The sequence below is a fragment of the Alnus glutinosa genome, chromosome 1 (genome assembly GCF_958979055.1).
Source record: "Alnus glutinosa chromosome 1, dhAlnGlut1.1, whole genome shotgun sequence".
Classification (NCBI taxonomy): domain Eukaryota; kingdom Viridiplantae; phylum Streptophyta; class Magnoliopsida; order Fagales; family Betulaceae; genus Alnus; species Alnus glutinosa.
The window spans coordinates 33313213-33326778 of record NC_084886.1 but is presented as its reverse complement, the minus strand read 5'-3'; the positions used below and the strand labels follow the sequence as shown (position 1 = coordinate 33326778).

The following is a 13566-nucleotide window of genomic DNA, read 5'->3' as shown; positions in this document are numbered from 1 at the left end:
AAAAAAATTAAGGAAAAAATGAACAAAAAAAAAAAGAAAATTAAAAAAAGAAAGAAGAACGAAAAAAAAAAACTGAAAATTAAAAAAACAAATGAAAAAAATAAAAACCCTTTTTTTTTGTATAACTTTTTGTTATTTTAGATTATTTTAAATAATTAATTTTAGTTTTTTTTTAAAAAAATTTAATAATTTTATGAATGATATTTTTGTCATTAGGGGGGACATTGACATTTTTCGGTAATTTAAGGGGGAAGATTAACACAATTGGTAGTTTTGGGGACCTTGACAATAAGGTGGTAGTTTAAGGGAGTTATGTGTACCTTTTTTTTTAAAAAAAATAAATAAATAAAAAAAAATTAATGATTGATTTTTACACCTACATCATCCCGGCAAATCAATGACAATCGCATAACAGTCTGGTAAATAACATTAGTGAATGGTTAATGATGATGATAATAATTAAAGTGCAAATGGTTCACATATTCTATGATCGTCTTCTCCAATTACATTCTCCCGTGGTCCAGTTTCAATTTTAATTGTTTTAGCCATTCAATATAGGAGACTAAATTCCCAACCAAGCCATTCAATATATTATTAAGAGACTAAATTCCCAACCAAATTTGGCTGAGGACCACACCCACCTATTTCTCAGTTATTACAGAGTTTTAGGAGCTATCTATGAATAACAACAATTTGCTAACACTAACCATATATTCTCCTTTTTTATTTATTTATTTTATTAATGTTATACCCAAGTTCATAGGCTGGGGATCCCTATATCCTCTCCCCCTCAATATTTGAACCTAATAATCCTACTACAAGGATGTTGGACTTGTCATTAATTAGATCAATGTCATTATAAATTTGCACAATTTTTTTACAACTTGCTAATACGTGTTAATATGTAATTAGAGATGGTTAAAATTGTTTTAGTAATTGTTCATAAAAAAAAAAAAAAAAAAAAATTGTTTTAGTAATTGGCGATCATATGCCGGCACATATTAATAAGTTGTAAGAGAATTATAAATCGGGTGTAGGTCTAGCATTAATCAACGAGGATAGTTCAGTCACATTTAAAACATAGCTACAACGATAAAATAAAATAAAATAAAATAAAAAAGAAAAAAAAAAAAAGAAAAAGAAAAAAAGAAAACATTGCTACACCAAGCATATCACTAATTATTATGCGTTGGGGATTTTTCCCATTGTTTGCCTAAATAGTAAGGCTAATAAATAGCATTGAGCCCCACAAACATAGAAAATAATAAAATAAAAAAACTGTAATTTTCCATACAAATCTCGAATGCATGCAAGAAGGCGTTGACAATGAACACTAGAATTACACACAAAACTAGAAGCAAAGGCATGGGAGAATTTGAATTTGCATGATGGAGTAGGAAAGAGCATTTTATGGAACAAAAATTGCACTAAACCAATTAACCAAACCAAAGAAAGAAAAAATAAAATTGAGATTGGTTCCCAAGTGAGCAGCGATCCTGGCATGAAAAGATCAAATGGCATTAACTTTTCATTTAATGCCTTCACCAACACTTTGCCCATATTCAGAAGTTGCAGTTTTATGGCATTTAATGCAGCCTCTCTCTCAGTCTCTCTCTACACATTCAGCAATACCCTTCAACCATCCATCCTTCTTCTTTTTCATGCAATTTACCTCTTCACTAACACTCCCAAAAGCAATAGCTATGCAATGCAATGGAGAGAGAATCACGAGGCTTTGTCATACATGGGTGTTGTTGATGAACCTGAGAGAATTTAAAAAACTCCATGGCTCCTAGCTAAGGTGCTCTGTGGAGTGTTTGTTGGGTCTAAAGTTGCTGGAATCTATCATGCATCTTGACTGGTAGTCTGGTAAGTATTTCTGTCAGCAGAAAGAGAAGAAAATTTGATATTTTTCTCTCATTGGTCTTGAAGAAGAACAGAAAAAGTAGCAGGGTTTCTCTTTATGTTGTTGCTTTCACGGTTGGTATTTGTCAATTTTCTGTCTGTAGAAAGTCCTGATCTAGGTGTTGGTAAATTTTGGCTGATCAGTAGCTTCTGAGTTCTGATGTGTGTTTTTTTGTCACATTCACTTCAAAATTACTGTTTTATTTGTGGAAACTCAACTTATATGCTGTTTCTTCTTCTCCTTAACTGTGGAGCAAGGAAGTAGGATGGTGTTTCAGTCCAGTAGATAAACGTCAGAAGGACTGATTTTCCTTATAGACGGCATTTTCTGCTAGTTTTCTATTAGGTGGGCAGCAGTCTGTTATCTTGGAAAACTTAGGTTGGCTTTTTGTGATGGGGTTTTTGATAGGAGTAGGAGATATCCTCATTCGGGTCACGAATATGAAGACTTGGAGAGCTGGGTTTCTCGTTGAGCTTATGGTTCTATCTGATTTATGGTGGTTAGTTTCAGGTCTAGGTTCCATGTCTTCCATTGCCATTTCTTATGGTGAGAAAGGTCCTGTTTTCTGTGGTTTAAAATCAGATGGGTCTCATCTTGTAACATGTTATGGATCAAACTCGGCTATAATATATGGAACACCAGCTCATTTCCCCTTTGTTGGTCTAACTGCTGGCGACGGCTTTGTTTGTGGGCTTCTAATGGATTCTAATCAACCTTATTGTTGGGGTAGCAGTGGTTATATTCAAATGGGTGTTCCTCAGCCCATGACAAAAGGAGCTGAATACTTAGAAATCAGTGCTGGCGATTATCACTTATGCGGTTTAAGGAAACCCTTAACAGGAAGACGCAGAAACACTTCTTTGGTTGATTGTTGGGGCTATAACATGACAAAAAACTATGATTTTGATGGTCAGCTTCAGTCAATATCAGCGGGTTCTGAATTCAATTGTGGTTTGTTTTCTCAGAATAGGACTGTTTTCTGCTGGGGCGATGAGACTAGTAGCCGAGTCATCAGCTTCATTCCTAAAGACCTGAGGTTTCAGAAGATTGCAGCTGGTGGATATCATGTTTGTGGGATTTTAGAGGGGATAAATTGTAGAGCCTTTTGTTGGGGAAGGAGCTTGGACATTGAGGAAGAAATTTCTGTGGACAAAGCGGATCAAGGAAATGTAGACTTAGCTCCAAATGTTCCAATGCTTTCTGTTGTTGGGGGAAAGTTTCATGCTTGCGGAATTAAGAGCTCTGACCGTGGGGTCGTTTGCTGGGGTTTTATCATCAAACCGAGCACCCCGGCTCCTAGTGGCATTAAGGTTTATGAAATTGCTGCTGGAAATTACTTCACTTGTGGAATTCTTGCTGAGAAATCTCTTTCACCCATTTGTTGGGGTCTTGGATTTCCTTCCTCTCTTCCTTTAGCTGTCTCCCCAGGAGTCTGCAAGTCTACTCCATGTAATCCCGGTTTCTATGAAGTCAGCCCTGAGAATGCCCCTTGCAAGTCTCCTGACTCTCGTGTTTGCATGCCCTGCAGCAATGGCTGCCCTGTCGAAATGTACCAAAGTTCTGAATGCACTTTGAAATTTGATAGGCAGTGTGCATATAATTGTTCAAGTTGTTTCTCAGCTGAATGCTACTCAAATTGTACTTCTTCATATTCCAATGCCATTAATGGAAAGAAGACTGAAAAGTTTTGGTCACTGCAATTGCCAGTCATCATTGCTGAGATTGCCTTTGCTGTTTTCTTGGTTAGTATTGTGTCTTTAACTGCAGTATTGTATGTACGCTACAAGTTACAGAACTGTCAGTGCTCAGCAAAGGAATCGAAGTCCAAGAAGATTAATAGGACTGGTTCTGCGTTCCAGAAAGATACTGGGAAGATCCGTCCTGACTTGGAGGAGCTGAAGATAAGGAGGGCTCAGATGTTCGCTTATGAGGAACTTGAAAGAGCCACTGGTGGGTTTAAAGAGGAATCCCTTGTGGGAAAGGGAAGTTTTTCCTGCGTTTTCAAAGGGGTTTTGAAGGATGGGACTGTAGTAGCGGTTAAAAGGGCGATAACATCTCCCAACAAGCAGAAGAATTCGAAAGAGTTTCATACGGAACTTGATCTACTCTCGAGATTGAACCATGCACATTTGCTCAATTTACTTGGATATTGTGAAGAAGGTGGAGAAAGGCTCCTTGTTTACGAGTTCATGGCTCATGGATCCTTGCATCAACATCTTCATGGGAAGAACAACGCCCTGCAAGAGCAACTGGATTGGGTTCGAAGGGTCACGATTGCAGTCCAAGCGGCACGAGGAATTGAATACTTGCATGGCTACGCTTGCCCGCCTGTAATTCACCGAGACATTAAGTCCTCAAACATCCTCATTGATGAAGAACACAATGCCCGAGTGGCTGATTTTGGTTTGTCATTATTGGGACCTGCAGATAGTGGCTCCCCACTGGCTGAGCTACCTGCGGGAACTCTTGGGTATCTTGATCCTGAGTACTACAGGCTTCACTACCTTACAACCAAATCTGATGTATATAGCTTCGGTGTTTTACTACTAGAGATTCTTAGTGGCAGGAAAGCCATTGACATGCAATATGAAGAAGGAAATATAGTTGAGTGGGCAGTTCCTTTGATTAAATCTGGGGACATAAATGCAATTCTGGATCCAGTTCTGAAACCTCCATCTGATCTTGATGCCCTGAAGAGGATTTCAAATGTAGCTTGTAAATGTGTGAGAATGAGAGGGAAGGAGAGGCCATCAATGGATAAAGTGACAACAGCTTTGGAGCGAGCGCTTGCGCAGTTAATGGGTAGCCCATGCAATGAGCAACCAATTTTGCCTACTGAGGTAGTTTTGGGAAGTAGTAGGTTGCACAAGAAATCCTCTCAAAGGTCTTCTAATCGGTCAGTCTCAGAAACTGATGTGGTAGAAGCTGAGGATCAAAGGTTTGAGTTCAGAGCACCTTCATGGATAACTTTTCCTAGTGTTACTTCTTCCCAGAGGAGGAAGTCGTCGGTCTCGGATGCAGATGTCGATGGGAAAAACTCAGAAGCAAAAAATCAGGGAAATGCAGCGAGTGTTGTTGGTGATGGGTTGAGGAGTTTGGAGGAAGAGATTGGTCCTGCTTCTCCTCAAGAGAAGTTGTTCTTGCAGCACAATTTCTGAAATGTTCCAAAAAGCTTCTGAAGCAGAATTTAGGTTTTAAATTTTTGATTGGTCTTGGTGGGTTTGGATTCAGTTTCTTGGAGGCTGAAATGTTAGAAAAGAAGAATTGGAGGTTGAAATTTCCTTGAATACTAGTGCCACGATAATTGACCACCACATGACTTTATTTAGTTTCTTATGTATTCATTTCTGACAATTTGGTAGTTTCCAAATATCCAGGAGACAAGATTTTAGCAGTTTGCATTCTTTTGTGTCTTGTAACTCCTTTCTGTTTCTTTGTTGGCTAATTGGTTGTATAGCTGAATTGCCTGTTTGTAGCTTCTACTTCTGACTAATTGGAAGTTGTTGGTTTTTCTTTTGTGATGGATATGATTGTGTAATGAAAAAGTTGTGGGAAAACTGTACCTTTTTATTGCTAGGTATTCCAATTTTTACAGTGGAATTGAAAACTTTGGAAGAATAATTTTGGCTTTGTTAGCATGGTTTAAAGCTGCTCCATTGGAATTGCGTTTGAAGTTTAAAAATTACTTTTTTAATCTAAAAAGTTGATTTGGTTAAAAAAAAAGGGGCTTAAAAGTGAAGCTATTTTTAAAAAGTCATATTTTTCAACGCAATCTCAAACATGCTCTTGATCAGTCCGGGTAGTACTCGTCCATATAATACTTTGAAATATGAGGTGCGCCACAATGTTTGAAAAACATGCTCTTGATCAGTCCGGGTAGTACTCGTCCATATAATACTTTGAAATATGAGGTGCGCCACAATGTTTGAAAAGCACTTAGATTGACGTATAACATTAGAATTTAGTAATAGAAATGAAATTAGGAGATAATATAATTAAAAGAGGTTGAAGTAGAGTTTTTTCGTTGTCAATGAAGAAAAATGAGATCCAATATGAAAAATGTACTGTAGATAGAGACATGCCCCCACGCAGGATCGAACTACGGACCTTCAGTTTACAAGACTGACGCTCTACCACTGAGCTATAGGGGCTCGCGGTAATAGACGTACCAAATTAATTTTATATAATTCTAATACGATTAATGCGTAATTAATATGACAAAAAAAGCGTTGATTAATTAATTAAATAGCTACATAATTTTCATTATATATAAAACACAAATCTAATTATCCCCAAGAACACCCATTCGGCCATAGCAATTTTTCTACTCCAAAGCAGTTTTTGCAAAAAGGAAACAGCTTAATCTTCTTTCTTGCATCAAATCCCTAGGCTAGTATCTCTTGATTCTTTTCTTTGTGTTCTAAGCTTTATGATTTCTTGTATTGATCGATGGGTATGTTTTAAAGTCATAGAAAATATGATTTCAAAAAGATATAACATGATGTTTTTCTTGGTTAGCCCATTTGATGAAGTAGTATTTTTCTTGACATGTTCATATGATCACATGATGTTTTTATGGCTTAACCAATTTTTAAACATCTTAATTAGAATATGAAAATGAGATCTGAATGATAAACATGATATTTTATAGGATGGCCGAATGCATACAAATCATGTTTTCTCTTTTCGATCACATGGTTTTAATATTTGAAGAGTTCTTCAAATAGGTTTTCACTTCGTTACTAAAATCTACGTGTTGATTAATTTATTGCTTTCTTAGATTTTGATTTTGATATGTGGTGGCTGAAATGACAATTGAATTGAGAATATTGTGTTTAAACAACTTGGGGTCTAAACTAGAAATTTTCAATTGCAAAGCATTTTTCTTTGATATGACTGAATCATATAGCATGAATATCCTGAACTCATTCAATATGATTTTTATGATTTGATTATGACTGAATGCCTCATTTGGATTTCATAAAATCATCAAAACATGTAGAAACTGAATTCATGTTACATGTAGAGTTGGTTGTGTTAAATGAGTTTTATGAAAGCATTGATTTTGATTTTATGTTTTAATTACAAAATTTATAAAAACATTATGTTTTAACAGCATATGAATCGGCCAAGGAAGAATAAACCCTAGCTGAATCATGGTAGCTTAATCTAAGTGCTAGTTTTATAAAATTAATCTACGGTTTTTAGTACAAAGCCTATAACTCATAAAATGCTATAAAAATTGTTTTTTCAAATGGATCATAAACATGCAATTAAGGTTACGTCAGAAATTTTCATGGCCTAAAACTTCATGTAAAACTGTTTAAATGTAATTCCAGTTGAATTACCATTATAACACCCGAGAAAAAAGAAAATTGGAATATTTTTTTTTTTATATATATAATATTCGGTATTATTAGAAGAGATTAAAAGAGATTTTTGTATAAAATTTTATAAATTCTGCACAATACTTTCTGTAAAATAAAACAAATAAAATTTAGGGCTCCTTAAACGGTGTCGTGGCATTAAGCTACTCTAGAACAAGAAATCTGAATTTTTTTTTTTTTTTAAAACAATAGATATGTCTCCCTTTCATCTTCCACGTTTCAGCCCTCCTCCTACACATTGTAGTTTCATTAGAACATGTTGAAGCCATGCATGAAACCATCGCCACTTTGCAAAACTCACGCCACATTGCAGTTCCCCTAGAACCACGTTGAAGACATGCAGCTATCCCTTCTACCTCCATCTTCCTATATAAAACCCAAACGATGGTCTTCTTCTCCTCACCTCATCTGAAACAAAAAAATTGTGAAGAATCAAGAGTCAAGAATCAAGCTCAGCAGGAATTTTCTAGACAGAAACTGTTTTCTTTTCTTTTTCAGATTTATTATTTTAAGTTCTTTAGAGAAAATATGACATTTTTTTTAACGCACGCCCATCTTCTTTTTTCTTCTTTTCTCTTTTCCCCTTTTTTCCTTTCCTTTTTCCTTCTTGTTCTTTTTCTTTCTTTTTCAATCACTGAGAAAGAAAGACCGAGAATGCAAAAGAAAGAAAAGAGAAGAAGAAAGGGGAGAGATCAAAAGGGAGAGAGACCTAGCCGGTGGGCTAGCTACCAGTTGGAGCGGGCGGTGACGCCTGGCCGGTAGGCCATGGCTTGGTGCCGACGAAGTCATAGGGAGCCTGAATTTCAGCTTTTTCTCGATACTCAAACAAAATCCTCGACCCTTTGCCTTTGAAACCCTATAGTGAGAAAGAGAGAAGAAGGAGAGAGAAAGAGATGACTTCTCTTGGAGGATTTTGTTCCTCAAAGCTTAGAGAGCTTCTACCTTAAGGTATTAATCTTAACTCAAATCTCTAATGCTTCGTTTTCATGCATTCATTACTATTGAACTTTGTAGCTAATTATGCTTAGACATATTTTTTTCAATGTTAATAGATAAGGTTGACATTTTTATTATAAGAAAGTAGATCCGTGCATGAGGACTATAAATCTTGAGATTTGATTTGATATATATATATAAAATTGAAAAATAAATGGACTTCTAATTTATACAAGTGTGTGTGAACAGTGTACAACAAAATATTAAATGCGGAATTTAAAGGAGACAAATATTTTGTTGACGAAGTGGAAACTCAATCAAGAGAAAAACCACTCTGGGGCAGCCAAACCCAGGAATTCCACTATTCAGAAGACAAAGCTAGATACAAGGTAGTAACACTCACATTAACCTGATGCAGTTGTCTTACCTTGCTCTCTGACGTGTAACCCAACACGAACGCTTCCCAACCAGGACTCCTACCTGAAGGGGTCTTCAATGAAATCCTTTACCTTAGGGCCAACCCCTAAGATAGACTTCAGATGTAGCGCAGCACACTTATAAGGCTTCATAGGGATCTTGAACTTCTCTGAGCTCTTGTGGAATTCAATACTGAATTCTTGTAGTTCTTAATGCCCAGGGCCTCTATTTATAGGCTGGGGTGCAGAATGGGTGACTGCTGTAATATGTATGGACGCCGTCCGGACGGTGAACCTGGGCCGTCCGGACGGACAACTGTGCGACAGGATTTTTCAAAAATTATGCTGAAAATCTTTCCTGTTTAAGAGACGTGTCCGGACGATGAGACACTGACGTCCAGACGGTCACACGTCCGCTGCAAGTAATTTCCATATAAGGCTTCGCGCGTCCGGACCAAGGGGGATGAAAGTCCGGACGGTAATTCTTCAACACAATTTCCATATCTGCTATGCGTGCGTCCGGACCATGAGATGCCAGACGTCCGGACGGTTGAAGTCGAATCGGCAATTTCCTTAACTGATGAGCGCGCGTCCGGACCAATGCTGACTGACGTCCGGACGGTGATATTTGAATTGAGATTCTTGCCTTATTTATGAGCGCGTCCGGACGGGAAACCACATCGTCCGGATGGTGTATCAATCTTCCCATATTCTGAACTTGGAAAGAATCTGAAGTTGATCGATCACTGATGGACGTCCGGACGGGCTGCTGAGATGTCCAGACAGATGGAACAGTGGACAGATGGGCGTCCGGACGGGATGACACTTCGTCCGGACGGCTGACAATGAATCTGAAATCTTCTATCTTCAGTGCAGAGTCTTCTGAAAATGCTCTGACAAGTGGAAACCATGTTTACAGCATCTTTACATATACAAGTGATTTTGTCCAAACACAGAATGAGGCCAAAATATTAACAAACTCCCCATTTGGCCATTCTGGGCGGAGCCGCTGGATATCATATTATTGAATCAAAACCAACCAGAAATACTTCCAAAAATACCATTAGATCCTGTTAGTTCCAAAAATAATGTGGTATTTAAGACGGCTTTCAAATGGATGCCAAAGAGAAATATAAGCAATGTAGCTACTCATAATGCATAAATAGATCAAGATCTGCCCAACACACAGACAAATAAGGATTTTCATGCACAATATCTCAGGAAAATATCTCAATCAACAAATATTCCAATATTCTAAAAGCACAAAAACTTAAAAGAATAACGGAAGACACAATGAAGATCATGGGATGAGAAGAGATGTGCAAAGAATGCCAAAATCTCGGGAGAAATCAACGAGAAAAACACACAACATGAAAAATCAATATAAAATGCAAAGATGTGTGTATGGCAGAGAAAGAGAAGCAAGTCTTAAACCTATAGAGATCCTGTCCGGATGTGCAACTGCTAGGTCAACATATGGCAAGACTGCTCTCGTCTGGATGAAGAATAGGTTTGTCCGAATGCTTCACACTTTAAAATCTGAAACTTGAGGAAAATATGCAGAAAAATATTTTTCCCAAAAGTTAGCTTCAGAACACGCATGTATAATCAACTGATAAAGCAGTCAAATAGCATTGCAAAAATATGCAAAGATATAAATGAGAGTTAAGTATTCAACAAGAACAAATTTCCCTGCAGATATAAATTTTAAATAGATTACTCAACTCATGCAATGCGCGCGTGTGTGTGAAGACTTTCTCAATAAGGTATGAAATTCACTGATATGACAAAAAACAACTAAATTTTCCAAACAAGAGAGAAAATCAATGAAAGATCAGCCAAAAGTCAAACCTTATCTTACTAGGGCCTAGCCACCCTCATCTGATACACTCCCCCTAAGATGCAGCACCTAATTGTTTTACTTGTACCACGAAGGACAAAGTAAAATTTTTACTTGCACGTAGAGGGCAAGGCATATAGCAAATTCAGCACATAAGCAATGAATATACAATTTAAAAGCGCATAATGCATATGATTTACTGCTTGATTCTTATGGTGCTGCAACTTAGAGAGTGCCAGAATTTTTAGGCTCTAGGTTCAACTAGCATGTGGTCAATTTGACCATCTTAATCAAAGACCTCTTCTCTTATCTAGAATTTTTAGAAGCAAAAAGTCAGAGAAGGAAAAGATGTACCTTAGGGGAGTCTTAGATAGTGGACATTTTCATCGCATGAGAAAAGTAACTATCTGTCATTAAGATGCAACACGAAAACTTAGCAGATATCATGCATAAACTCTCAATCATATATAAGCATATTTAATCAATGCATAATGAACTGAGATATCAGGCAAAAGCACATGCAATATCTGAAAAGCTATCAAAAGAAAGAAATAAAGTTCCACATCTTCTCCCCAATTTTTTTTTTTTTTTTTTTTTTTTTTTTTTTTTTTTTTTTTAAAAATGAGACAAAAAAAAAAACAACAAAGACATGCTTATGGAAAAGGAAATGACATCTAATCCCAGCATGTAAGGTAAAACCAAACCTGTCCTCATGGAGAGAGGTTTAGAAATACCAAGACAGAAAAGCAGCCTCCTGACGTGCTTTAACTGTCATCCCAAAAAAAAAATATCTGCAGATGTTTCTCAAGAAAACTAGAGAAAATATAGGGATAGAATAAAAGGTTCCTCAAATAGAATGCAAGGCATGAATAAGATATGACATGATAAACGATGCAATGCAAACATACCTGACATGCAATAGGATTTAGGAACCAAAATCCTAGGCATGGGAAGACTTCACATTTACTAGGTGAGTCCACTCCCCCTCAAGTGGTGAATGGTCTCATCCTTCTTGACCCATACCTGCTTGACTCGTGGCGGTAGCTTGCAGGTCTTGCCCATGTTGTCCATTCTCTTTAGCATACCTTGCATCAGGCTTAGAAACCCTTCATAGTCATGGTAGCTAATGGGCTTTTGCGGCTTTCTCTTGTAGCGCCTTGATTTATTCTTCTTTGATTTGCCACTCTGATAGGCAGGAACAAACTACTGCTGATGCCGTGGAGCCTGAAGCGCCGTAGGAGGTAGAGTGCTTGATGTAGCTCTGGTTGGCAGCTTCCTCTGAACCTTCAACTTCTGGAGTTGTGGGCATTTGGATCGGATGTGATCGGTGATGCCGTAGTGACGACAGGTAGGCAAGCTTATTTTGTTTGAATGCTTCTTTGTATTCTCTGCAAAATTATGATTATCATTCTTACAAATAACATTGCCTTTACCTTTTATATGTCTCCTATGCAGAGGGACATATTTTGCTGAGGAAGAATCATCAACTTTACTTTTCCTCATAGCATCCTGCTTAATCCAAGGCCTGTGGAATTTCAAAAAATAACAATTTGGCCTCATATGACCAATTTTCCCACAATTATGACAAGTATGAACAAACTTATCTCGTGTTCCTGATTCCTTGGGCTTGGGCATCACACAATTATTCAAGCAAGAATTATCCAAACAAGCAGTGTCTACTATCACAGGCTTAATAATAATGGAATCTAATTCAGAATCAGAAGCATGTGAAGTAGAAACACTCAAATCATTAACAATTAAACCAGGCTTGTTAGGAACATCTGAATGAATACAAAACATGCTCTTCAAATTATTACTAGAGAATTTTTTCAAGAGATCTTCAGATTCTTTTAATTTATTCTCAAGTTTATCAATAATGTCAAAGAGCATGGTATTCTCAGATTTCAAAGAGTCAATCAAAGAATGTGATTCAGACAACTGAACAATCAAAGACTCTTTTTCTTGCTTCACCTTTTTAAGCTCTTTATGTGAAATTTTAGAATGTTGAGCATTCTTCAATTTATTAAAAACCTTAAAGAGCTTAATATCAGAATCCTCATTAGATAACTGAGAAGAATTCATGATAAAAGGTGTAATTAAAAAAATAGAAGCCACAAAGAGGTGAGGATCACACTCAGGAAATATATCCTAAACAGAGTGTACTCGTTCTGATACCAATTGAAAAATAAATGGACTTCTAATTTATAACAGTGTGTGTGAACAGTGTGCAACAAAATATTAAATGCGGAATTTAAAGGAGATAAATATTTTGTTGACGAAGTGGAAACTCAATCAAGAAAAAAATCACTCTGGGCAGCCAAACCCAGGAATTCCACTATTCAGAAGACAAAGCTAGATACAAGGTAGTAACACTCACATTAACTTGATGCAGTGGTCGTACCTTGCTCTCTGACGTGTAACCCAACACGAACACTTCCCAACCAGGTCTCCTACCTGAAGGGGTCTTCAATGGAATCCTTTACCTTAGGGCCAACCCCTAAGATAGACTTCAGATGTAGCGCATCACACTTGTAACAGCTTCAGAGGGATCTTGAACTTCTTTGAGCTCTTGTGGAATTCAATACCGAATTCTTGCAGTTCTCAATGCCAGGGGCCTCTATTTATAGGCTGGGGTGCAGAATGGGCCACTGCTGTAATATGTACGAACACCGTCTGGACGGTGAACCTGGGCCGTCCGGACGGACAACTGTATGACAGGAATTTTCAAAAATTATGCTGAAAATCTTTCCTGTTTAAGAGGCGCGTCCGGACGGTGAGACACTGACGTCTGGTCGGTCGCACGTCCACTGCAAGTAATTTCCATATAAGGCTTCGCAGGTCCAGACCAAGGGGGATGAACGTCCGGACGACAATTATTCAACACGCAATTTCCATATCTGCTATGCGTGCATCCGGACCATGAGATGCAGACGTCCGGACGGTTGAAGTCGAATCGACAATTTCCTTAACTGATGAGCGCACGTCTGGACCAATGTTGACTGACGTCCGGACGGTGATATTTGAATTGCGATTTTTTCCTTATTTATGAGTGTGTCCGGATGGGAAACCACATCGTCCGGA

General features: G+C 37.5%; 1 protein-coding gene and 1 non-coding gene across 2 annotated transcripts; one reads left to right on the top strand and one right to left on the bottom strand.

The window, feature by feature from the left end:
- The first annotated feature begins 1613 nt into the window (after positions 1 to 1613).
- Positions 1614 to 5451, top strand: LOC133858782 (serine/threonine-protein kinase-like protein ACR4). Its single transcript, XM_062294244.1, has one exon. The coding sequence runs from the start codon at positions 2299 to 2301 to the stop codon at positions 5062 to 5064; it is 2766 nt and encodes a 921-aa protein (XP_062150228.1). The 5' UTR covers positions 1614 to 2298; the 3' UTR covers positions 5065 to 5451.
- A 534-nt stretch (positions 5452 to 5985) lies between these two features.
- On the bottom strand, positions 5986 to 6057 carry TRNAT-UGU (transfer RNA threonine (anticodon UGU)). The gene has a single exon. It is a non-coding gene; the product is annotated as a tRNA-Thr (tRNA).
- Between the last annotated feature and the right edge of the window lie 7509 nt (positions 6058 to 13566).

Coding starts and splice junctions, on each gene's coding strand:
- LOC133858782 (XM_062294244.1), top strand. CDS start 2,299: ATGGGGTTTTTGATAGGAGTAGGAGATATCCTCATTCGGGTCACGAAT.